The 23,506-nt window shown below is 44.7% G+C and overlaps 1 protein-coding gene across 2 annotated transcripts in view; it reads left to right on the top strand.

Annotated features, from left to right (window-relative positions):
* GRID1 (glutamate ionotropic receptor delta type subunit 1) overlaps positions 1–23,506 on the top strand; it is a 539,165-nt gene that overhangs the window by 474,583 nt on the left and 41,076 nt on the right. For both annotated transcript variants that reach the window (XM_039222327.1, XM_039222328.1), the window contains exon 11: positions 21,020–21,215. In XM_039222327.1, coding sequence (XP_039078258.1) covers positions 21,020–21,215 — 196 coding nt within the window. The remainder of the gene's footprint in view (positions 1–21,019; positions 21,216–23,506) is intronic.

The raw sequence follows: 23,506 nt of genomic DNA, 5'->3' as shown, positions 1-23,506 counted from the left end.
CTGGATAAAACCTGATCATTCTACCCTGGCCTCCCATGCCTCCTATTTTAGTCAAACATGGTTTTGACGTTTGATATTTGGCCAAGACATTGAGTAACCATACTGGGCCTCAGTTTCCTCATCTATAAAATGGTACCACTCTATCTTTGTCAGTATATTGTGAAAAATAATTGAGTATATAATAACAATCCATTAAATAGTAGCTACTCCCCAGGCCATATGAGAGGACATTTATAAAAGTGATGGTCTAGTTTCTTACAAAAGAGGGGGCATCCAGTCTAGAGAAGCAGTTACTAGAATCACAGCTGTGACCTCCAGGGGTAAGCTGTGCACACTCCTCTCCACCTTCCCCGTGGTGAAATTATGCTGATCTTGCCTGGCCACGTGCCTCCCTTCCCGAGACAGCCTGGAGATGCATATTTATGTATTTCCAGTCATCACCCCAAGAGCTCAGATTTTCCTGTCCTTGGTGTCACTTTAATTAATACACTCCCGTGTGCTGGGTGACAAAATTAGGTTGCAGGGGTGGCAGGCATTTATATCACAAAAGGAGAGAAAAAGGTGTTTTGCACCATTTTCCTTCTTAAGCTCCATTATTAATCTTTGCAATCAATACTCCTTTATTTTTGGCTCCAGGAGGTGGTGGGGTGGAATCAGACTGTCAGGCAATTTAAGGCCACATCTGCATAAGTAATAGAGATGGCTTGTTACTTTCACTCTAGGTGAGAACATGTGTCCTGGGCCAGATGTGGCAGGGCTAGCCTCTGTGATTCTCATGCCAACTTTATGATATGTTTGATTTAGGTAAAGTGCCTGGAACCTGATGGGACTAAGTTGTTATTAAACACCATCTGCGGTTTTCACTTTAATTAATATCATAAGAATTAGGATCTCATACTTTAATTACCATGGTAACCCTGTACAGTCATGGGAAGAAGGAGAGAAAAGTGGCAACGTGGACCAGAGAGATGCTTTTAGAGGCTGTTGGATCTATGTGTTGATGCCCCTTATCCTGAGCTCAGCTCAGAGCTTTGAATGCATGCTGTGGATTGGTCACTGCCCTGGCGTGGTCCTGAGAGCTTCTGGGGTTTGCTTATGTGGAACGGGAACTGGAGTATGTGGCCCCAGTGGAGGAGTCTACTGAAATACCAGTCAACGCCCATTTCCATCAATGGGTGTTATTTATTGAAGAATAACTGTTGTTTTACTATATTATCTGATATAACTATGTTCTCTCTATATATATGTACATCATATAGACTGTGTTATACAATATGGTAATATGCTACAAGTTGTCTAAGTTTTCTACATACATTTTGTTATTTAATTTTTACTACATTGAGCTAGTATGCAGATAAGGAAACCAAGGCTTACATACAATTGATATGTAGAAGAACCTGGATTCAAATGTCTGCTTGTTTGAATCAAAGCCAATGCTTTCATTGACATATGCCACTTAATAAAATATTTATATTGAAAGTTGAAAGGAAATTCTCCAAGTTGAGAGGGGACCTATTTGGCCCTTTCAAGTTTCATTTTCTTTGATTCTAGTATTGCTGCTGCCACCACCTCTAAGGTACCCACAGCTGTGGCTTCAAGCTCCACTTTTCAGCAAAGAGACTGAGCTCATTGGTTGGGTTTCCTGAGCACAGCTAAGGTTGGCTAGGACTTTGAAAATACTTCATCAGCCATGTGGAATGATAAAACATGAATACGTTCAGTCAATACAAGGGATGAAAAACCGAAAACATATACTGTGAAATCTGAGATGGAAGTCTAGCCTCAAAATAATCCTCCAGTTCCAAAGGAAGAGCATTTTGGAATCAGACACCACTACGAAATCTTTGCTCATACCCTTGCCGGCTTCAGGACCATAGACCGTAGACAAGTTCCCTATCCCATTTGTCTTGGATTCCTCATGGGAAAATGGAAATGTTCATGCTTAACTCCCTTGGGTTTGATGAGGATTTGACACAGGGTCTGACATTTAGTAGGTGTTTTTTAATGTTTTTTTTTTTTTTTTTTTTTGAGAGAGAGAGAACACAAGCAAAGGAGTTACAGAGAAAAATAGGGAGACGCAGAATCCAAAGCAGGCTCCAGTCTCTAAGCTGTCAGCACAGAGCCCAACACAGGGCTTAAACCCATGAACCATGACATCATTACCTGAGCAGAAGTCAGACGCTTAACCGACTGAGTCACCCAGGCACCCCTAGTAGGTGTTCTTTAAACAGCATGATTCCACTTGCTGAAGGCTTGTGGACTCTCATGTTAACTGTGCAAGGGGGCCATGATCTTTGCCTCCCAGTTAGGAGCACTCTATTGGGCATCTCAACATCTCCGTGTTCCTGCTCTGCTACACACCAAGACTGAGTGAATATTCCATGTGGCTGGGTTAATCTTTAAGAGTGTGACTCCAGGAATAAACTCATCATACAGGGGAAACTGTGCTTTCTACATTCCAAGAAAGCCCAGGTCTCTTCACATGTTCATTGATAGTTATTCATTTATTCATTCATCACACTGTTATTGAGCATCACGCAGTTATTGGGCTGGGCAAGAGTAGGGTAACAGTGCTGGAGTAATATTACTCCAGCATGACTCCAGCATGTAATTGACACAATGACCATAATATAAGAGTTGTCCATAACCAGAGGTTATCCTACCCATTTGTTAATTCACTCATTCACTCATTCATTCACACCTTCCTATAGCAGAGATCATTTGTTCCTATTGTGTGCCTGGCATTGTGTTATCTGTAGAGATAAAAATGTGAAAGAGAAAAGCACGCTCTCCACCTTCATAGAATGGCACTTGCTGATTCAGAGAACCAGGCAAACCAGTGACTCAATACAGTGCAGTAAGGAAAGAATGTGATGGAGGAAGTATCAGTGATTGTCAGAGCACATAGGTGCATACATTTCCTGGGGCTGCCATAACAGAGGACAGGCACACCTCAGAGATATGGGGCTTTAGTTCCAGACCATCACAAGAAGGCAAAAACCCCAATAAAGTGAATCAAATTAATTTTGGGGGATTCCCAGTGCTTATAAAAGTTATGTTTACACTATAGTCTTTTAAGTCTGCAATAGCATTATGCCTAAAAAGCAATGTACATACCATAATTTAAAAATACTTTGTTGTTAGAAAATGCTAACTATCATCTGAACTTTCAGTAAGCCATAATCTAATGGAGGGTTGTGCCTCCATGTTGATGACAGCTGACTGATCAAGGTGGTGTTTGCTAGAAGTTGAGACAGCTGTGACAGTTTCTTAAAACGAAAACAATAGTGAAGTTTCCTGCACTAGTTGACTCTTTGTTTCATGAACAATATCTCTGTAGCATGCCTTGTGTCTGATAGCATTTTTCCCGCAGTAGAACATTTCAAAACTGGAGCCAGTCCTCTCAAACTCTGCTGCTATTGTTTTATCAACTAAGTTTGTGGAATATTCTGAATCTTTTGTTGTCATTTCAACAGTCTTGACAGCATCTTCACCAGGAGTAGATTCCATCTTGAAAAATCACTTGCTTTGCTCAGCCGTAAGAAGTAACTTCTCGTCCATTAATGTTCTATCATGAATTTAATTCAGTCTCATCTTAAAACTCCACTTCTAATTCTAGTTTTCTTGCTATTTCCACTGTATCTTAAGTTAACTTCCTCCACGGAAGCCTTGAACCCACCAAAGTCATCTGTGAGGTTTGGAATCAGCTTCTTTCAAATCCATTTAGTACTGATTATGATTTGACCTCTACCCATGAATCCTGAATGTTCTTAATGGCATCAAGAATGGTAAATCCTCTCCAGAAGGCTTTCAGTTTACTTTGCCCAGATCTGTCAGAGGAATTCCTACCTATGGCAGCAATGTATTACAAAATGCATTTCTTAAAAATAAGACTTGCAAGTTGAAATTATTCCTTAATCCACAGGCTGCAAAATGTCTGTTGTGTTAGCAGGCATGAAAATATAATCTCATTATCCATTTCCATTAGAGCTCTTGAGTGACCAGGTGCATTGACAGTGAGCAGTAACATTATGAAAGGAGTTGGTTTCTCTGAGCAATAGGTCTCAACAGTTGGCTTAAAATATTCAGTAAACTAAGTTGTAAATAGATGTGCAGTCATTCAGGTTTTGTTGTTCCATTTATTAGTTTATTTGTGCTACAAACAGAGTAGATTTAGCATAATTCTTGAGGGCCCTAGGAGTTTTGGAATGGTAAGTGGGCACTGGCTTCAACTTAGTCACCAGCTGCATTAGCCCTTAACAAGAGAGTCTGCCTGTCCTGTGAAGCTTTGAAGCCAGGCATTGACTTCTCTCTAGCTCTGAAAGTCCTAGACGGCATCTTCACCAACAGGAGACTGTTTGTCCACATTGCAAATCTATTGCTGGGAAATCATGAATTACCTTAGCTAGATACTCATACTCAAGATAACTTGCAGCTTCTACATCAGTACTTGCTGCTTCATCTTGCACTTTTATGTTATGCAGATGACATCTTTCATTAAATCTCATGAACCAACCTCTGCTAGCTTCCAGCTTATTCTGCAGCATCCTCATCTCTTCCAGCCTTCACGGAATTAGAGGGAGTCAGAGCCTTGTAGATTAGGCTTTAGCTTTAGGGAATGTTGTTGCTGGTTTGATCTTTTATCCAGACCACTAAAACTTTCTCTATATCAGCAATAAGGCTGTTACACTTTCTTATCATTTGTGTGTTCACTGAAGTAGCACTTTTAATTTCCTTCAAGAACTTTTCCTTTACATTCAGAGCTTGGCTTGCTGTTTGGCACAAAAGGCCTAGCATTTGGCCTATCTCAGCTTTTGATCTGTTCTCCTCACTAAGCTGAACCATTTCTAGCTTTTGATTTAAAGTGAGAAACATGTGACTCTTTCTTTCAGTTCGATGCATAGAGGCCACTATAGGGTTATTAAATGGCCTAATTTCAGTATTGTTGTGTCTCAGGAAATAGGGAAGCCTGAGTGGGGGGGAGAGGGAGAGACAGAGACAGAGAGACAGAGATGAAGGAATGACTGGTTAGTGGAATAGTCAGAACACACACATTTATTGATTAAGTTTGCCATCTTCTATGAGTTTTGTTGTGGCACCCCAAAACAATTACAATAGTAACGACAAAGATTACCACAGCAGATATAACACTGATGAAAAAGTTTGAAATATCACCAGGATTGCCAGAATGCAACAGACATGAAGCGAGCAAATGCTGGTGGGAAAAATGGTGCTGATAGCCTTACCTGATGCAGGGCTGCCACAGGCCTTCCATTTGTAAAGGACACAACATCTGCAAACACAGCAGAGTGAAACACGATAAAATGGGGTGTGCCTGCACTGCAAACTGGGTTACTTAACAGAAATTCATTGCCTCCCAGCTCTGGCAGTTCAAAAACAAGGTGTTGGTGGGGATTGTTCCTTCCAAAGTTGGTGAGGGAGAGACTGTTCCATGTGTCTCTACTGGCTTCTCTAGGGTTGCTGGAGATCTTTGGAATTTCTTGGCTTGTGGATGCATTCATCACCCCAATCTCAGCTTCATTTTCACATGGCATTCTCCCTGGGTGTGTGACTGTGTCCAAATTTCCCTTAAAGACACCAGTAATTGGATTAGGGCCCATTCTGATTACCTTGTTTAAATTGGACTCTATCACCAAATAATCACATTCTGAAGTCCTGGAGCTTATGACTCTGACACATCTATCTTGGGGGACATAATTCAATCCATAACAGAGAGAATGTCTTAAACTGAAGCCTGAATGTAGTGGTATGTAACCCAAGACATAGAATATGAGGAGATACCTGTATGTTTAGGAAGGAGAAGTGGTTCACATGGCTGATGGGAAGGACCAGAGGTGAGAGGAAGCCCCCCAGTGGACTTAGGGAACAGTGTGGCCAGGACAGGGGTACTGGCTTGAGGACCAAGTGGACACATGTCCTGCAAGGCCTAGGGAGTCACATTTAGGAGGGGCCACTTTGTTCTGAAAGAAATGTGAAGCCATGGAGTGTTAGCTAGACGAGTACCATGGACAGAACTCATCATAGCCTCTCACTCAAAACACTGGCACACCATGCAGCAGGGAACTGCACCTCCTAAAACTCAGTGTGCTGTTGTGTTCTGGTCAGCCAACTTCCCCTCTTAGGCCTCCCATCAGGAAAATGCTATACATGGCTCATTCAGGCATGGGGAGGAATGTGGCCTCTTCCCTGAAGACAAGTACTGTGGTCTACAAGGAGCCTAGAGCCTGTATCTGCTTGGCATTGGATGCACTGGGAGGGATCCCTTTACTTTTAACCTTCCATTTTGCTTTGTCAAGACTGGCTGGTCAAACCCATGAAGGGTATTTTTAGAAATGCCTTTATAGAGAGATTTAAGCATCCCCTGTTTGTTTCTCTGACCAGAACATCCAGAATAGAAGATGGGGAAACATGCATGAGGCAGCAGAGGTGTGGGGTTTATGCATCATTCATCCACTCAAACAAATTGGAATGTGTTATTCACTGAGTGACTCTTGTAATCTGGGCATAAACATCCAGATAGAGTTCGGTCCTGGCGCTCCAGGCTCTAAATCCTAGAAAACGAGAGTCAGCTTCCATCCTGCCTGGTCCGATGCCCTGTGAATGTGGCAAGAGGGAGACATTTCAGGGAGACACAGCTCTCTGAAGGGACAAAGAAAGCACACTGACTGAATAACACAGTCCTTTGAGGGATCCCATGATAGATTCATTTCTCTTGAAGATTGCAGGCAGCTTCCTCCTAATATTCACTATCAACTCTTCCTGCTGAAAGACCCTCTTGTCCTAGTGAGGAGGGAATTGGCTCTGCTTTGGGTTTATGGCTGGGTTTCATGCATTATTTTCCATCCCAGGGCACTATGGGGACAATATTATGTCCCCATAAGAATCAGAGAGGCCCACAGTGACCTTTGAAGGTAGTTAATTTGCTTTGCCCTGTTGGGTATGATGTGGCTGTGGCCTTGGCATGACTTGAAGACAAGCCCCGGCAGCCCCTCCTTCTGGGGAGGTGGCTGTAAGCACTTCTTAGGGGCAAAGCTCCTGGTGTCCAGACAAACTGAATTTTAATTGCTAGAGGCCTGTTCTTTGTGAGATCCTCTCCTCAATAGCTCTGAGTCCTGACAGCCACTTCAAAATGAGATTCCAGTTTTCAGAGAAAACAGCAATGTTTCAGAGAAAACAGTTCATGGTGCTGCTTTGTCAGAAGAGAGAATCTAAATAAGATGAGGATTTAGTGCCAACCCAGGCCATAGAGTAATGAAATATCATGGTGAGAAAACCTGAGAGCTCATCTTGGCCAGAGGTTTCAATCACAAATGTTTACAGGGCCAGGCAAGAATGTCAGTGTGGGTTTAAGACCAAGGAGAGTTCTGGGGTTTGTGGTGACCCAAAAATCACATGCCCATATTAAGGGGATTCAAATTCAAAACAAACAAACCCTATGCTAGGCAAACCAGCTGCTTCTGGACCTGTCATGAAGATTGGCATTTTATAACTATAATACAGTGCAAATCTCTCATTGCATAATTGAGATTATGGATGCGACCACATACTAAGTGTCTCCCATGGGCCAGCACTGTTCTCAGTGCTTCCTAAATTCACTCAATCCATGAACATCCCTGTTGTGTAGAAAGGAAACTGATGCAAAGAGAGACCAAGCTTGTCCAGGGTCACAGAGTTAGTAAGCAGTAGCATGAAATTCACAACCATAGTTGGACTCCAGTGTCAAGGTTCTGGATGCCTGTCCTGTATGGTCACCCCATTATGGGTGCCCCTCAGAGCAAGAAAATACCATGTACCCTGGGCAGAGCCCAGAACCCAGGCTCCAGACTTCCAGTGTGATAGCACTAAACTGGACCACATTGCTCCTGCTTCTCAAGAATATATCAGGTCAAGTAGAGCCAGGCTTTATAGCCATAACAGGCTGGTTTATATGCCTAACTTGAGGGCTGGCTGGCTGTAGGGTCCTGGGTAGGTTGGTATGAGTCTCTAACTCTTGAGCAAGTTAATTCATCTCTCAGGGTCCTGAGAATGAGTACTGTGATAGCTTCCTCCGTTGCTGTTAGGAGGATCCAATAAAGAGGGAACAACATAAGATGTGGATATGTTCGGATGCCCCCTAAGTGTTGGCGTCTTTCTCTTTGTCCTCTGGCAGCCACAGCGTACTTTTCCAACAAGTGCCCCTTGGTGGTTGAGTTAGTGTTCTGCAGCTAGGTGTGTTGCTCCCATCTGACAGTTTACTCTTGGACACTGGCAGAGTTGTCCTGAGTGTCCTGCCCAAACCCTGGGAAGTTAATGGGATGGGTAACTATTTTAAACACAAAGCAGGATCATGCTCAGTTCTGCCAGCATCCAGGTGCTGCAATGTATGCCATGTTTCTCTGATCAAGGCACCCGTGGCTCCCAGTGGTGCCTGCCAGAGAGAGTGCCAGGCTGAGGCTCTTGGGGCCCCTGGGTTGCTGTGTCGGGCACCTGACATTGCTAATGGTACTTGAAGAGCCTTTCATACAAGAGAAAGCTAGCTGGAACTGAAAGGCCCATGGTCCATGACATGGACACCATCCTTAGTTAGAGCTGGTATGGGAAGATCCCTCAAGCATCTTAGAGAAAAGCTCAGCATCAGGCAGACCAGCAAGCTCAAACTGATCCCGGCACAAACTAGCCCTAAAAACCTCATCATTTCCTCATCTAGAAGGTGGGATGAATAATTTATCACAAAGGTTGAGTCTAAAGATGAAATGAGCCAACGCTTATACAGCACTTGGCATAAAGTAGGACCTCTGCTATCCTGGAACCCAAACAAGACTCATCAATAATAGAATAAACCTTTCTCCTCCCAACTCCCTTCCCTAACCTTTCCATCAGTCTGGATCCTTGTTTGAGCGATTTTTCTGCACACCGATTCAGAACAACTAGCATCTTGTAGCTTCACATTTAATTAGAGTTGGTTTTGTTTTGTTCAGTAACAGGCTCACATGTGCTAGTGTTTTCTTTCCAGCTTTCCCATAGGGGGAGCGCTTGAGTCCCTGCTTTCTTGCACTGTGAGTGCTGACTACCCAGGTCCATAAACAAGCTCAGGTGGGCAGATGTCTCATGTGTGTGATCCCTGCACTAGCTGCATTGGTTTGTTTCTCTGTCACACAAATTTTCCGCCTACAGGGTCACCATTCCACCACTGAAGAACCCTTAGCTGCCCCTTTATTTAAAACTCTGTCATCTGTGCATGACATCTCTTAGTCTGAGTGTCCCAGCCCTCTGGCAATTCCCCCTTCCCTCTTTCCTCTCTTATTCCTGTCTTGGGGTCATTCCATGCACATTCATACATGCACATGCACATGCCCAGGCCCTAAGCACATGTGCGCATTCATGCATGCACACACATGTACAAGCACATGGGTTCACCACTATTCAGTCCTGCCTTCTGAAACACATGTGGCAGCTTTCTGCAGTAACTTCCCCATTGCCCAGTGCACAGAATGTGCCCACCTGCCCATCTCACACATTCTTGGATCTCGTAATCAGTACTTCATTTCCCATCATTTTTGAACTTCTATCCCGTCTAACCACCCTCTTGGTATTTGATAGGTAATTATGCCCTTGGTCCTATCCTTAGTGCCTCTTAGGCACTAACCATTCCTGCTCCCTTCTAGTAAGCTGCTATAGTTCCTGGAGCTTCCATTCTCTCCAAACATCAGTGGTTTGAAAATACAATCACCTTTGCCTAGAACATCTTTTATTCCCATCCTCCACGTGTCAGTTTCTGCTTTCTCCTTAAGCTGAAACTTAAGCCTCACCTTTCCTGCTAATCCTCCCTCTTCGTCCCCACCCCAGTCTCTCGTCTGCTGAGCTGCAGTTGGTTCAACATCTTGTTCCAATAACTCTGAGCTTACTTCTAACAATATGTTTTGCATGATATTTTTGAGTGTCTGTTTGCTTGTTTATCCTGCACACTTGGCTGTGGGCTATTTGACATTGCTACAGGATGGCAGTCAAGTGCATGGGTTTTGGGATCAAGCAGTGCGGAGTAGAAAGACAGCTCTTCCTTCTGTTTGTTCCTTCTATAGCTTTCTGTAAGTTCCTTAATCTCCTTGAGTCTTGATTTCTTCATCTCTAAAATGGGGGGATAATAATAACTTTATGTGAGAGTATGGCCAAAGTTAATGAAGCAATACAAATGATGTATTAGCACAGTGTCTGGAAGTTAGCATTATTATAGCTTTCTTCTGGCATATCAAGTGACTGACTGCCTGGGAAGCTGACATAATTGAGGGGCTCAGTCAGACATCTGGAAAGGAGAAGAGGGAGGGAAGGACAGTGAAAACAAAAGCCAGCAGGGAGAGAAGAGACTCAGACTGTTTCTCTGGAGCAGAGGGGGATGCAAGCTGTGCCAGGAGGCAATGAAGGCACCTTCACATCCTCCCGAAGGGCTGCTGTTCTGATTTGCATTTCGGTCACATTTATGACAGCCTCATAATGGATTAAGAGCCCCAGCACTGATATATTAAAGGTTAATGGTGCATCCTGCTTTTGTATTGATTTGTGGCCGCAAATATTTGCGGGTGTTGAGAGCTGGTAGTCCGCCATATTCTTGGCATGAAGGTACTGCCGGCTGGCAGGGCTGTTTGTGCAGGGCTCCCACTGAGAACAAGGGGCATAGAAGCTGGGTAAGCAGACAGCTGCTGCTTGCAGGGTTCAGGCTCAAGAGGATTCTCTCAGCCAATGCTGATTTCCATTAGATCCACAAAGAAACTGGATCTTGAAGCTTCAGTACCCTGATGAGGAAGGCTGAGGAGTACCTGTACCCTGCCCCATCCCCGAATTCCTTGGTGATTGTTTCCTGGAATAGCTCTGACCACATAGCACTGTGCTGAGTTTCCTGGCCCCAAGGCTACAGTACTTCTGTTTAAGCTCTCAAGCCATCATTATGCCTGCTTCTCTGCAGATGACTGACCCACACTTGTCCTGAAAGGAGACTGATCAACTCAAGAAAAAGACATTTCCGACACAATATCCAACCTGCACATTTGGAAAGTGAGAAAAAGTGAATTCATTAATATATTATTCATGCACATAATAACCCATGTTTATTAGAGTGTCTACTAAGTGCCAGGCAGTATTGTAAGTAGGAAGGCAAATTATCCCAATTTGGCTGGAACTTGCCTAGTTTTAGCACTGAAAGTCTATGTCCCAGGAAATCTCTCTACCCTGTACGAACCAGGATGATGTGGTCATGCAGTTGTAGGCACTGGTGATATAGCAATAAACCAAACAACCAAGTCCCATTCTAGGGGAAGAACTGACATTCAAAAGCCTGTGATATATTTCTTTGCTTTCATCATATAAGTTAAGACGGGTGGTGTTTTATATAGGGTTGTCAGTAAAGGCCTCACAGAGAAGGTAACATTTGATCAGAGACACCGAGGAAGTGAGCCAATTAAAGATGTGAGGGAAGAGTATATCAGGCTGAGGGGAAAACAGCTACAGAAATCCCAAGGCAGGAAGGCAGGGAAGAGGTGTTGGGTTCTGATCATATGAGACTTTTCAGACCATGTGAGGATTTGGATGTTTCTTTGAGAGATAGGAAACAATTGGAGGGTTATGGACAAAGAGGTGACGTGATTTGACTTAGATATTGAAAGGATAATTCCACTTATTCCCTTGAGGAGTAGATTGTAGAGTTAAAGTTAGAGTCAGGGAGACTATTAGGGAGATGGTCTCAGTATCCACATAAGACACAGAGTGCTACATGGTGACGGTGATGAGAACCCGTCTGTTTCTGGATCTCTCTTGATGGTAGAAGAGATCAAATACGCTGAGTTCATATGGAGATATGCAAGGAAGAGAAGAACATCAATGATTCCCAGGCCTTCATCCACAGCATCTCAGAAAATAGTGTTCATCTGAGATAGACAAAGTAGAGGAAAAACAGGTTTGGTGGTAGGTTTTGGGGTTTGCAATTCAAGAGCTTGGGTTTGAACGTGTTCTGTCTAGGAACCTATTAGCCATCCAAATGGAGTGGTGTGGGCAGTTGCCTAGCTAGAGTCAATGGGGTGGGTCAGGCCTGGGGTGGTCCACTGGAGACATCAATGTATAGATGTATTTACAGCCAATAGACGTGACCAAATCATGATGAAACAGATGTCATTAGAGAAGAGATGGAATCTGTTGGCTGCACCTGGGACATCCCAAGATTTAGAGTCTGGGAAGAGAAGAAGAAATACAAAGGAGAGGAATAAGGAGGCCCTTGCAAGGTGAGAGAACTAAGAGTATGTCCCAGAAGTATGACTTCTGAGTCAAATGAGGGAATGTCTTCAAGAAGGACAGAGTGGTCAAATTTGTCAAATTCTGCTGGTCAGGGTAGAGTGTGGAGTGAGAATTGGCCACCATATTTGGGAGATCATCGATGACTTTGACAAAAACCACTTCAGTTCAGTGTTGAAATGAAAACTTAACCAAGGTAGGTTCATGAAAAATGGGAAGAGAGAAATGGAGACCGTTAACATAGACAACTCCCCAGAAGAATTGGAGAGTGGTTGGAGGAGGGTATGATCTCAAAGAATGAGTTTTTGTTTTTGTTTTTGTTTTTTGAAGATAGAAGGTGTATGTGTTTTCATGCTGATGGAAATGATCTGTAGAGAGAAGCAATTTCTTGATGTCAGAAATAGAGGTGACGATTGGAAGAGCAATGTATTTGAGAAGGCAAGGAAGTCTGGGCTCCAGGAGACAAACACAGTAAGGCAGAAATAGGAGCAAGGACTGATCACCATTTTAAAAGTTGGGCCGGCAGGTATCCCGTGATTTTAGGAAAAGAAGTTCTTTATAAAGAAGCAAAGTTCTCTACTGATTGCTTCTACTGTCTTACGAAATGGGAAGCAGGGTCGTGGTCTGAGAGTCATCTAAGAGAGTGGGAGGATGAATTGGGCAGGCGAGTTTGGAAGCACACCAGGCTGCCTGAGGGTCTACTTGAGGTTAGTGGTTGTGATTCTAAATTTAGACCCATCACCATGCTGGTCTCCAGCCTGGATTTTTTCCCCCCACCATATTCAGCTATAAGCACAGAGTTGTTTTAAACCAGAGTTGATTCTTTCAGAAAACACAAAGTCAGCACCTATTGTCTGTCAGACTGTATGTGGAGTGACAGGGATTGGGACACAGACAGAGTCCAGCCCCAAGGGAGCTCACTTTTGAGGTGGGGAACAGACATGTAGATGGACACATGAAGTCCAAAGGGGTAGATGTTAGGATAGGCTACACTGAGAACACAAAGATGGAGGCTGGATCTGGGAGGATCTGCTCTTTCTACTGGAGATGTCAGCTTGGATGATTCCTAGAGGACAGGGGGGATTTAGTCCTATGGGGAAGGCAGGGCCCAGCATGGTGGACAGAGAATGAGCCTGAGCGAAGGCTTGGAGGCCAGAGAGCTGAGTAACTTGAGAAAAGGCTGGAGGAGATGGATCTGAAATGCTGGAGGCTTCAAGACTGAGCGTCCTTTGCTGATGGTATTGCCCTGGTTTTGACTTAGTAGAGTATGTGGACATTCAGCTTCTGACACATGCCAGAAACTCAGTTTGGTACCTGGCTCAGCATCTTCTGACCCAGGCTGAGGTGACACTCACAGCCCCATCCCACAGGACCTGTCACTGAGCCCTGCTCTCTTACATGGTCTAGACTCAGTTTGGCAAATTTGAAACATGTGACCGCATATGCCCTGCTTTCAGAAACTTTGGCTGCCTGGGTACCATCCCTGGGCTCAATCCAGAAGATGCACCAGTGAGGAAAACTCCAGCCTGCCTTGGTGAGGGAGCTTCAGTCCTAATGGGCCCTGGATACCCAGGATGGCTCAGGGTTCTGGGTTAGGCTGGGCATTTTTGTCTTGTTCCAGGGACTACAGGTACAACTATTAGAGCCCCTTGGAGCCTGCGTCTCATGGCCAGAAGGGTAGGGGTTTGACGAGGTAGGAGAGGAGCCACTCTCCTCTCCTCCCAGTGGATCTTGACTGCGCTAGGCAATTGGCAGAGGGGGTGAACATGGAGGACAAGGACAGCACAGAGCTACGTTCCCAAGGCCCAGAGCTATCACTTAGGCAGCAGAAGGATTTTTAATTTTTAAGGATTTGTGTTGTGTTTACAATGTAATTTAAAAAATGCAAATTTTACGGAAACACATTTGTAAACCGTGGAAGTCTCACAACTGTTCAGGGCTTATTCCCCCTGTTTTTGTTCCTATATTTATTTACATGTATTAATGCTTACTTTTTACAAGAACGCAGATCTGCTGTATACAAATATATTTTTTTTCCTAGCAGTTTATTTTGGGCACCTTTTTACTTCCATAGCATTCAAAAACATGGAATCTGGAGAGAAAGCGATGGGGAGGGAAGGTTGGGGAGGGAGTGGAGTATGGTTCCGCTGGGTACTCAGTACATGCCAGGCACTCTGTGGCTGGCCACAGGGCTCAGGTTCGAAGAAGGGCTTTGCGGCCTCCTGTATCCTACAAGGATGTGCCTTCCTGTCGTGGGCAATGCCGCCCTCAGCCTGATGGGTCACTTAGTGTCCCCAGAGGGTTCTCCAGGCTGGGATTCAGAACTGTAGTCCTCCTGTGACTGACTGGATACAAAGGAATGTATGTGATCCCCCACACCTCACCCTCTCCCAAGCTTCCACAACGGGCCTTGGTAAATGTTGAGGGGGCTGTTCCTCCCCTGGAACAGACTTCCAGCTGCCAGCCTCTGCTCCTTGGAAGACACATCTTCAGGTCTCGTCCCCGCCCACAAGGGCATCCTCAAAGTGCTGGTGAAGCACATGCCCTCAGCATGAGCTCCAGTGGCTAAAATACCCCCCTACACCCTTGATCCAATCTCTTCCCCCATTAAGATTATTTTCTATGATCCTTACTCTGCTTTATTAATTTTCATAGCAGTTTTGATCACTGGATACATGACCTTGGAGGTCTGTCGACTATGCCACCACGGGCCGTATCAGCAGCCTGCAAACTAACACTGTTTTTCCTTTTTTTTCTTTTTTGAAACATTTTTAAAGTCTTAGAAAAAAAACAAAAACACAAAACCAGGAAAGGGGTATGTGACAGAGGGGTATGTGGCCCTTATTGCCCACATATGTACAATTTGTCCCTTTCCAGAAAGCTTGCTGACCCTGGCATTCCGTCATTACTTGTGTTTTTGTTGTCCATATGTTTGTCTCTGTCTCCTCACCTCTACCACATCAATGCCACAAGAGTGGGAACTTGGTTGTGTTCATGCTGTACCCTTCACCTAGAGCAGTGGTCGACACAAACAGATGCTTGGAAAATGTGTTTTTGGATGAATCAGTGGAAGCACGAAGACACCTGTGAAGCCTTTCAGAGCCCAAGGTTGAGAGCCATCTCAGAGTATCTCCGCCTTCCCCTGAGGTCCTGTCCGCCTTAAGGGGCCCAGGTTTGGGGGAGGAGAGAACAGGAAATGTGGCAGAGCCTTGGATAGGAGAATGCTGCATGGGAGAAGAATCAGAGAGACTGGTGGCACAGGGGGAGCCTGGTGAAGAGAGGGAGGAGGGGCAGGGAAACGGGTGGGGAGTTGGGAGCACTGGCCCGGTAAGTGGCTTGCAGAAAGCCAGCCAGGCCATCCCAAATGGCTCAGGTATCATCATCTCCTGTAGAGTCAGACAGGAGCAACAGAAAGGGAGGCTGCTGCAATGATGGTCAAGGTATCTGTGGGCTGCAGTTCACACAGCTTCAAGTTATGAGGATGCGCATTCCCACCCTCCTATGCCTTTTGGGTCACTCCACTTCTTTCTTTTCTTTTCAAGGAAGAATAATAGGGCTTTGAGGTTTAGATTTAACTGGCCTGTGATTATGGCAACCCCACAGTTGTTAAAATCTGTTTTACATATACTGTATATTGATTCTGCTCCTGTTACAAGTGTGTTTATCTCCATTGCCAATGTAAATATTTCTGTAACATGCAAAGATGTATTTATAAATTCTGTATTATTGATTTTTTTCATGTGGCAAACACATTTATCTCTTTGTTAATGAAAACGTATCTAGGAAATAGTCAGATTGATTTATGGAGAAAGGTATGGGAAGGGAGGTGGCGCCAAGCTGGGTAGACTGTCCTTGGCCACAGCTAAAGGAGAGGTCTTGGGACTTCCAGAAGGCACATATTTATTTGCTCTCAGAGGCAAAGGATGTTTGCAAAGTCCTTCTGCAAGGCAGTCTGGTGTGTTCGTAGGAGTCAGCTATACTTTCAGCTAGGGTGACCCCCACCCCCAAAATTAGCCATCCAGACCAGGAGATATAAAGAAGTATCTCCCATTGGTTTCAAACCCAGTTTCCATAAGGCACAACTGAGCGAAAGATACTGGCTCAGAAGTAAGCTTGAGGAAAGACTAAGCCTTGCCATGGTAAGATTCCAATACTATGTGTTGCTAAAAGATGAAACAGTAAGGAGATAGGCAGTAGATTACAGGGAGTCTACAGGGTCAGCTGCAAAGTGTGCACGCTTGCAATGTGACAATTCATTAGTGAATGCAGATCCAGACAGGGCAGCCTGGAGAAGATGCTTTTAAAGACTCTTTCCCTAATATAGACAGTGATGTTATAAAAAGCATTGTATGGTGACCCAATGTACCTACACTTGTGGTGAGCACAGCCTAAAGCATAGAGTTGTTGAATCACTATGTCATATACCCAAAACTAATATAACATTGTATGTCAACAATACTTCAATAAAAATAAATAAATAAAGACATCCACCCTGGAAGCTTCCCTCACCCAGAAACTCACTAATTTCTCAAGAAAAACCTCTGCTAGACAGTTCCCCATCATGGTTCACAAAAACAAGGGTCCATATAGCCTAGCAAAGGAGTTTTGGTGTCTCTGTGCTTACTCTGGATTCAGAATTCCTCTGGTTGTCACTTTAGGCATCCTGGGTACCTGGAATGTGTACTGTTCACAAGGTGATGCTGATGAGGAGGCATTTGCATGTACCTTGGCAAGAAGATGGATTTAAGAACTCGACCACAGGCTCCTTACTGGGTGAGAAGGCAGATGGGCAGATGCCAAGACAGGTTTTGTTCTCTTGAGCCTAGAAAGTCTAGAAAAGCTGCCTGCCCTTGGTTGCTTCCATCCAGGTGTGACCATCACAGCCCCAACAGTGATTGATTACTCCTTTATATTGTCCTCTGTTTTGACCATTTGAACTACCACTTAACAGCCTAACAGAAGGGCTAGTGTTTTTAAACATTGACTATGTGCTGGACATATGTCTGTGATCCTTAATCTTCACCAAATCTGTGAGAAAGTATGAGTTAAGACAACTAGGGCCACAGTCAGTGATTCTGAAACCTGCATGTGCATCACACTCACATGAAGGCCTGGAAAGCACAGATTGCTGAGTGCCACCCCCAAGTTTCTGATTCAGTAGCACTGGGGTAAGCCCAAGAATTTGATTTCTTCAAGGGTCTTGAATGACGTTGGTGTGGTGACTCTGAAGACCATACTTTGAGAGCTACTGGTCTACCTCAAACAGCTAACGTATCTGCAGGCAGGATTTATACTCACGTCTGTATGATTCCAAAGCTACATTGTCTTAGCTGATATGAATTGCCCCATGGTGTGTATCCCAGATGGACCATCAGGGCCTTCTCAGATCATATCTGGTCTTGCTGGAACACCTTACCCTTTGATTCTCTGTCTAGCTACCTCTGCCATCTTTCATGGCTCAGTTAACATTTCCTCTTCTACAAAACCTTTCCTGAGCTCTGTTAATAGTCAGCTGCGCCTCCCCAGTGCTTTCAGGATCCCCCATGCAGAGCCTTAGCTCAGCACTCTCATGCTGTTTAATTACTACTGCTTTACTCCTCTGACCATTCCCCCACCCCTCACTATGAACCCCTTGAGGATGCCTGCCATTCATTCCTTGCGGTGTGTGCCACTGTGCCTTACCAAGTGGCTATTCAGCAGCTGTTGGTGGGACAATTCGTTGAATGACTCTAACCAGTTGTCAGCATGCATGATTGAGGTTTATAGAGATGACACCTGTGATGGGCAGATCTTCATCTCTCTGGTGAGGGTGCAGGGACACTTTCTAGCAGTCGTTGCTCAAGAGACTACTTTGAGAAACATGCTAAATTAAGTGTGTTTAATTTAGCCTTCTGTAGTTCTGCCTTCTCCAGGCTAAGCATCCCTTGCTTGTTCAGATGGGTGTCTTATCTGATGTGCACATCTGTCTTCCCCTGACCACCAGTGTTGGCTCAGAGCTTGGCTGGCCCTCTGCTTCTATACTCTTTTATTCCCCCCTCTGAGTCCCTTTCAAAACTGTACAGTCTGATGAGAGGATGAGTGCCCCAAGGAGATGACAGCTTTGGTGTATGAAGAGTAAAGTCCTTCTGCCTAAACTTCTGAATGTTTTGATAGTGCTATTTACACTGAACTATGGTGGAAGTACCTACTGTGTGCTGGGCATGGTAGTGAGCTGGGAAACTTTCCTTGAAAGAACGTGTGTGCACCTAAATGGGAGAGATCCCTCTGCATGGACCCATGGCTATGAAAGGTGATATATGGAGGCCACAGTGCTGAACCATGAGGCTAGCACAGCAAAAGAAGATGGTGTTTGGGGGCAGGAGCAGTGAGGTCTACTGGGACAGAAATGGACATGAAGCCATAAATATTTGGGCTGCCTACTTGTCATCCAGAGATGATCCCTGAGCCTCTGGCTAGGGGCACCGTCATGAATAAATACTAAGAGGCAAGAGGAAATCTCCATTTCAAATGTGGGGATGGAACAGTAGTGCTGAGCTCCTTGGCAGTTATGCATTCATTCCATACTCATGGAAACTGCAGTAATTTAGAGCAGTTCAGTATTTAGACTCAACTGTGTAATTCATCCTGATGTTTCCCATTCATCAAAGCCTTGTGTTTGTTTGTATTACCATGAGAAAAATAAAAAACGTGGGGAAAAAGATCCCCCCTCCTTTCATTACAGGCAAATTACGACAGAGTTACAACCCTTGGGGCCCTTCAAGCAAAGGAACATCTTGCTTCAATTAGATATAAATAATGAACAATAATTAGAAAGATTTCTTCATCGAATTTGTTATTTTATGTTTCCTTTCATCTGTAATGTTTTGAAACAAATACTGAGCTCTGTTACTGGGCCAGGTAGCAGGGCCTTAAAGGAGCTCCATGGTGTGCATCTCCAAAGCAGAAGGAAGCACCCATTGTTGGCTCCTCTGTGCACATGCTGTGAAGGCTGGTGTGAGCCCTGGTACCAGTGCCACGGATGTAAAAAGGAGGCTGCCTCAGCTCTCATCCTCCAGATTCCTACGGTCTACCATGCAGAATAATTGCTGCTAGTTACTGGCCACTGAGTTTGCATCACGCACGGCTTTATGAGCTAAGCACACATCATTTCACTTAGTCTTAATGGTAGCCCTCTTCCACAAGCTCTAATTCTCGCCCTGCTTTAAGTGTTTCAGAAACTGAGGCACAGAGAGTTTAGCTAACCTGCCAGTCCTGCAGTATCAGTGCTGGTGGAGCCAGAGGTGAGGCAGGTGTTTGGCCTCAGAGTTGTCACTTCCTCTTGCTCTGGGATGCCATTCTCTCAAATCACAGTGATACTATGTAGCCATAGAAACCACACAAGGTGTAAAGATGGCACAGGGAGATGATGGCTTCATTTGGGTAATGGAGGCACCCAGATCTTTAGGGTGTTTGCAGAAGAATATCAGGTGGATGAGTGAGATAAAGGGGTTCCAGGCAGAGGAAGCACTGTGGCCTGGGCCATAGATGGGGACTGTGTGGGACTTCTCATTTCAGCATCGGCTGTGGAGTTGCATGGAGGCAGGAGCAGCCGCTGGAGATGAGACCAGAAGATGGAGGGTTGTGTAGATCAGGTTGAGGAGCTAGATCTCTTTGTGGGAAGGGTGACTCAGGGAGAGGTGGAGATGATGATCCTTGTTGTTACAAAGGAGAAACAGATTTCCAGAAGAGAAATAAACAGTGGTTTAGTTGGAGCTGGAGAAAGAATTTGGCTCACCACTAAGCATTTTGGGATTTTTTTTTTTTTTTTTTGCCAATTTATTCTGTATGTGACATTCTCTCAACACACTGAACCACATGGTACTCACTCAAGGCAAGTGAAAGCTTTGTACCAATTGGTCCTTCCTGGTCTGACTATTCCCCCACCCCCAGGAAGCCACTCCTTCTCGACCCCCAGCTCAGACATCTGCTGGTCGGCCTTCCTGATGCACCGGTTTGAACATGCTCCTGGTTTTAACTATCTGCTTCTCCTTCATGTACAACAAACCCAGGGCTCTCAGAAATACTTTGATTTATCTCTACTATCTTTCGATAATTGTTAGCACCTAAAAATCAAGAGACTTCATCTAAAAACCCAGATTTATTTCCTTATTAGAAGACAAATTGAGGGGTAATGCTCAAAATGCAACAGTTGGGTGGAGCTCTAGAAGAGCCACAAGCTTTGGAGGGGACATGCATATTCACTGGCACCACCTGAACGTGTGTCTCTGCCCACACCAGTTCTAAGTGTCAGGGACTAGTCATCATCATCAATCTTCCCAACATGTATTTCCTTCCTGTGCCGTAGGCATTAGAGTTGGAGACCTTTAATATCCAGCCTCCCATGTTGCCCTGTCTCTTAGATCGTGATTGTCTATATATTTCTATGGCTAGACTGGAAGCTCCTTGAGAGCAGGAATGATGTCTTTTATTCATCTTTTTGTCCCTTAAGCTCAGCACAGGACCTGGTTTTAGGTATTCAATAACCTTATGGAATTAATCTACACTGAGGAGATATAACTGTGGTAGAATTAGGCCCTGACAAGTCGTGCTCTGGGCTGAGGAACTCAAGCCATTTGAAGTTGGGAGTGATGAATGTGGATAGTGGGCCACATCTGGGCTTAGGCCTCATGAGGACCTTGCAGCCCATTTATATCCCTGCAGTGTGCAATGTGTACACATGCTTCACTGCCTTTTTGCATTTCAGGACATTCCAGGACCTCTCCAAACAAGTTGACATGTCTTACGGCACCGTCCGGGATTCTGCTGTGTACGAGTACTTCCGAGCCAAGGGCACCAACCCCCTGGAACAAGACAGCACGTTTGCTGAACTCTGGCGGACCATCAGCAAGAACGGAGGTGCTGACAACTGTGTGTCCAGTCCTTCGGAAGGTATCAGGAAGGTAGGTGTGAGCGGGCCACCTGACCACATCTGTGCCATGACTGGCTGTGGGCACCATCATCTCCAAGGCAGGAGACACCTTCCCAGAGCAGCTCTTTCGAGTAGCCCTGTCACCTATAGGATTATCCCTCTTCAGCCATTTGGATAGAAATTTCTCACAGGCATCTGAGTGTCCATAGGAGATGCACACATTCTTTAGGTAGATGCCCATTCTTGGCAACAGAAGCAGAGGGGCTGCTCATTAGATATGGTCTAAGTTTCCAAAGGGTCAGTGAAGAACAGGCAGATAAAGCCCCCACATATGGACCTCCTTCCTCATAGGCTCATAGGATGGTGGCCCAGAGGGGCCTTCTCACCCAAGCAAGAACACCGAGCAAAAGCAGAAGCCAGGACCAGTTAAGAGGTGGGGGAACTGAGTGGACAGGGTTGAGGAGATGGTGAGCACACAGTGGGCAGTCAAGGGTTAGAATGGGGAAGACCACACATAAGGAACAGAAGGCCCAGAGCAAGGGCTGGCCAGTTGGGCATCTCTGTGGGATGGCACTTTGGAAAAGAGGTATGCTTGAGGGATGGTGGTGAGGACAGAAAACCTAGGATGGAGGCTGTAGTGGGGGAAACTGACAAAGAGCAGAGTGAGAGGAAGCCATGGCCAGAGAGAAGAAGGACATAGTAACAACCATCATTCTTCGGCACTGGGTTAGACTCTGCTCATTTATTTCATTTAATCTCCCACAATGGCCCGAATTAATCATTGTTATCCCATTGTACAGATGAGGATCAGAGACATGGGGTCACACTCCTAGTTAGGTTCTGATGCCTGGGGTTCCAAGCAGTGTTTGGCATTTACCCACCACATGCTCCAAAGCCCCTAGGGGTCAGTGAGGAGGAAGATGGTAAGATGAAGGCAGGTGTCCTCTAAGGATAGTGGTGTCCTTCTGTCTGGTGACCCTCACCTGTGGTGACTACTGTCCCTGAGGTCCCTAGTGAATGGTGTAAGAAAGACATGTGCCTGTGGCCAGGATTCCTGCCTCTGAGCAGATAAGCATTCCACCCTGCCTCGGCGTCTCCTCTTTTCCCTTCTGTTCTCACAGAGCAGTTAGCTCATGATGGCTTCTCCTTGTTATTTAGCCACGTTAAACAGTAGAAAGCATCTGGGCTCTGAAGCCTGATACACTTGGGTGTGAATCCTAGCTCCGTACTAACCAACTATATAAAATAGAGCACATCGCTCTTCCTGTCTGGAGCCTCTCAGAGTTGAGAGAGGCCCTTTGGAGGTCTCCTTAGACATGTAAAATATTCAAAAGTATACGTTATGGTAAATTTTGAGTGTTTTTATTTAAATTTAACCAAGTGATACCTTAACAAAAATAATTGGCTGCAATATAAATATGCTATCCCCATGCTTACAAGATTTCGTCAAAGCTCTTTGTTTTTAGTGATTTACAAAGGATGGCGCTCTAACCTCAAGCTGCCAGGTCTTCCTTCATCCCTGATAAGTGACTGTCTGTGGTTGTAGGTGACCTCATTTGGAGATAATGAATACAAAGTTGACTTAAGGCTTTTTATGAATGTAAGGCCTGGGCCAAATGGCCTTTGAGTTTCCGCTCTCTGCTTTCTTTGTTTCTCACAGAGAGTCGATACTCCCATCCATATAGCATTTTTATGAAGATTCATTGCAACCGTGCTACAAAAAGTACTTCTTATACAAGAAAAGATGGCTACTTTTGACGTTATTAAACTTCCACTTGTCGTAAGACACTTTAAAGAAAATTAAAAAGACAAGTCACACGCTGGGAGAGGATATTTACATGTTATCACCAATGGGGGGTTACTATCAAGATTAGGGGAAGAACTTTTATAAGTCAGTAAGAAAAATTCAAACAATTTAACAGAAAAATGGGCAAAAGACTCGCACAGGCCTTCCACAGAAGAGGCAATGCGTATGGCCAGTAATCATAGGAGGAGATATTAAAAATCATTAGTGATCTAGGATATGCAAATCAAGACCATAAAGGTATATCATTTTACACCAATTAGACTGGCATAAAATGAGAGGTGGTAGAGAGGATGGGAGTAACAGGTGGCTAATTGCTGGTGGGAGTGGACCCAGTACAACCACTGTGGAAATGAGTTTGTTATTCTCTTATAAAACAGAACATCCACATACCCTATAACCCAACGATACCGCTCCTATGTATCTACCCAAAGGAAACTGCTGCATGCACTTCAGAAGTGAGAAAGGTCAGGGTAGCATTGCTTATAGTCAGAACCCTGGAAACAATCCAAATGAGC

Source organism: Hyaena hyaena, unplaced genomic scaffold (genome assembly GCF_003009895.1).
Source record: "Hyaena hyaena isolate Hyena2069 unplaced genomic scaffold, ASM300989v1 scaffold_1100, whole genome shotgun sequence".
NCBI lineage: Eukaryota > Metazoa > Chordata > Mammalia > Carnivora > Hyaenidae > Hyaena > Hyaena hyaena.
The sequence above is the reverse complement of the archived record's forward strand: the minus strand, read 5'-3'. Positions and strand labels throughout refer to the sequence as shown.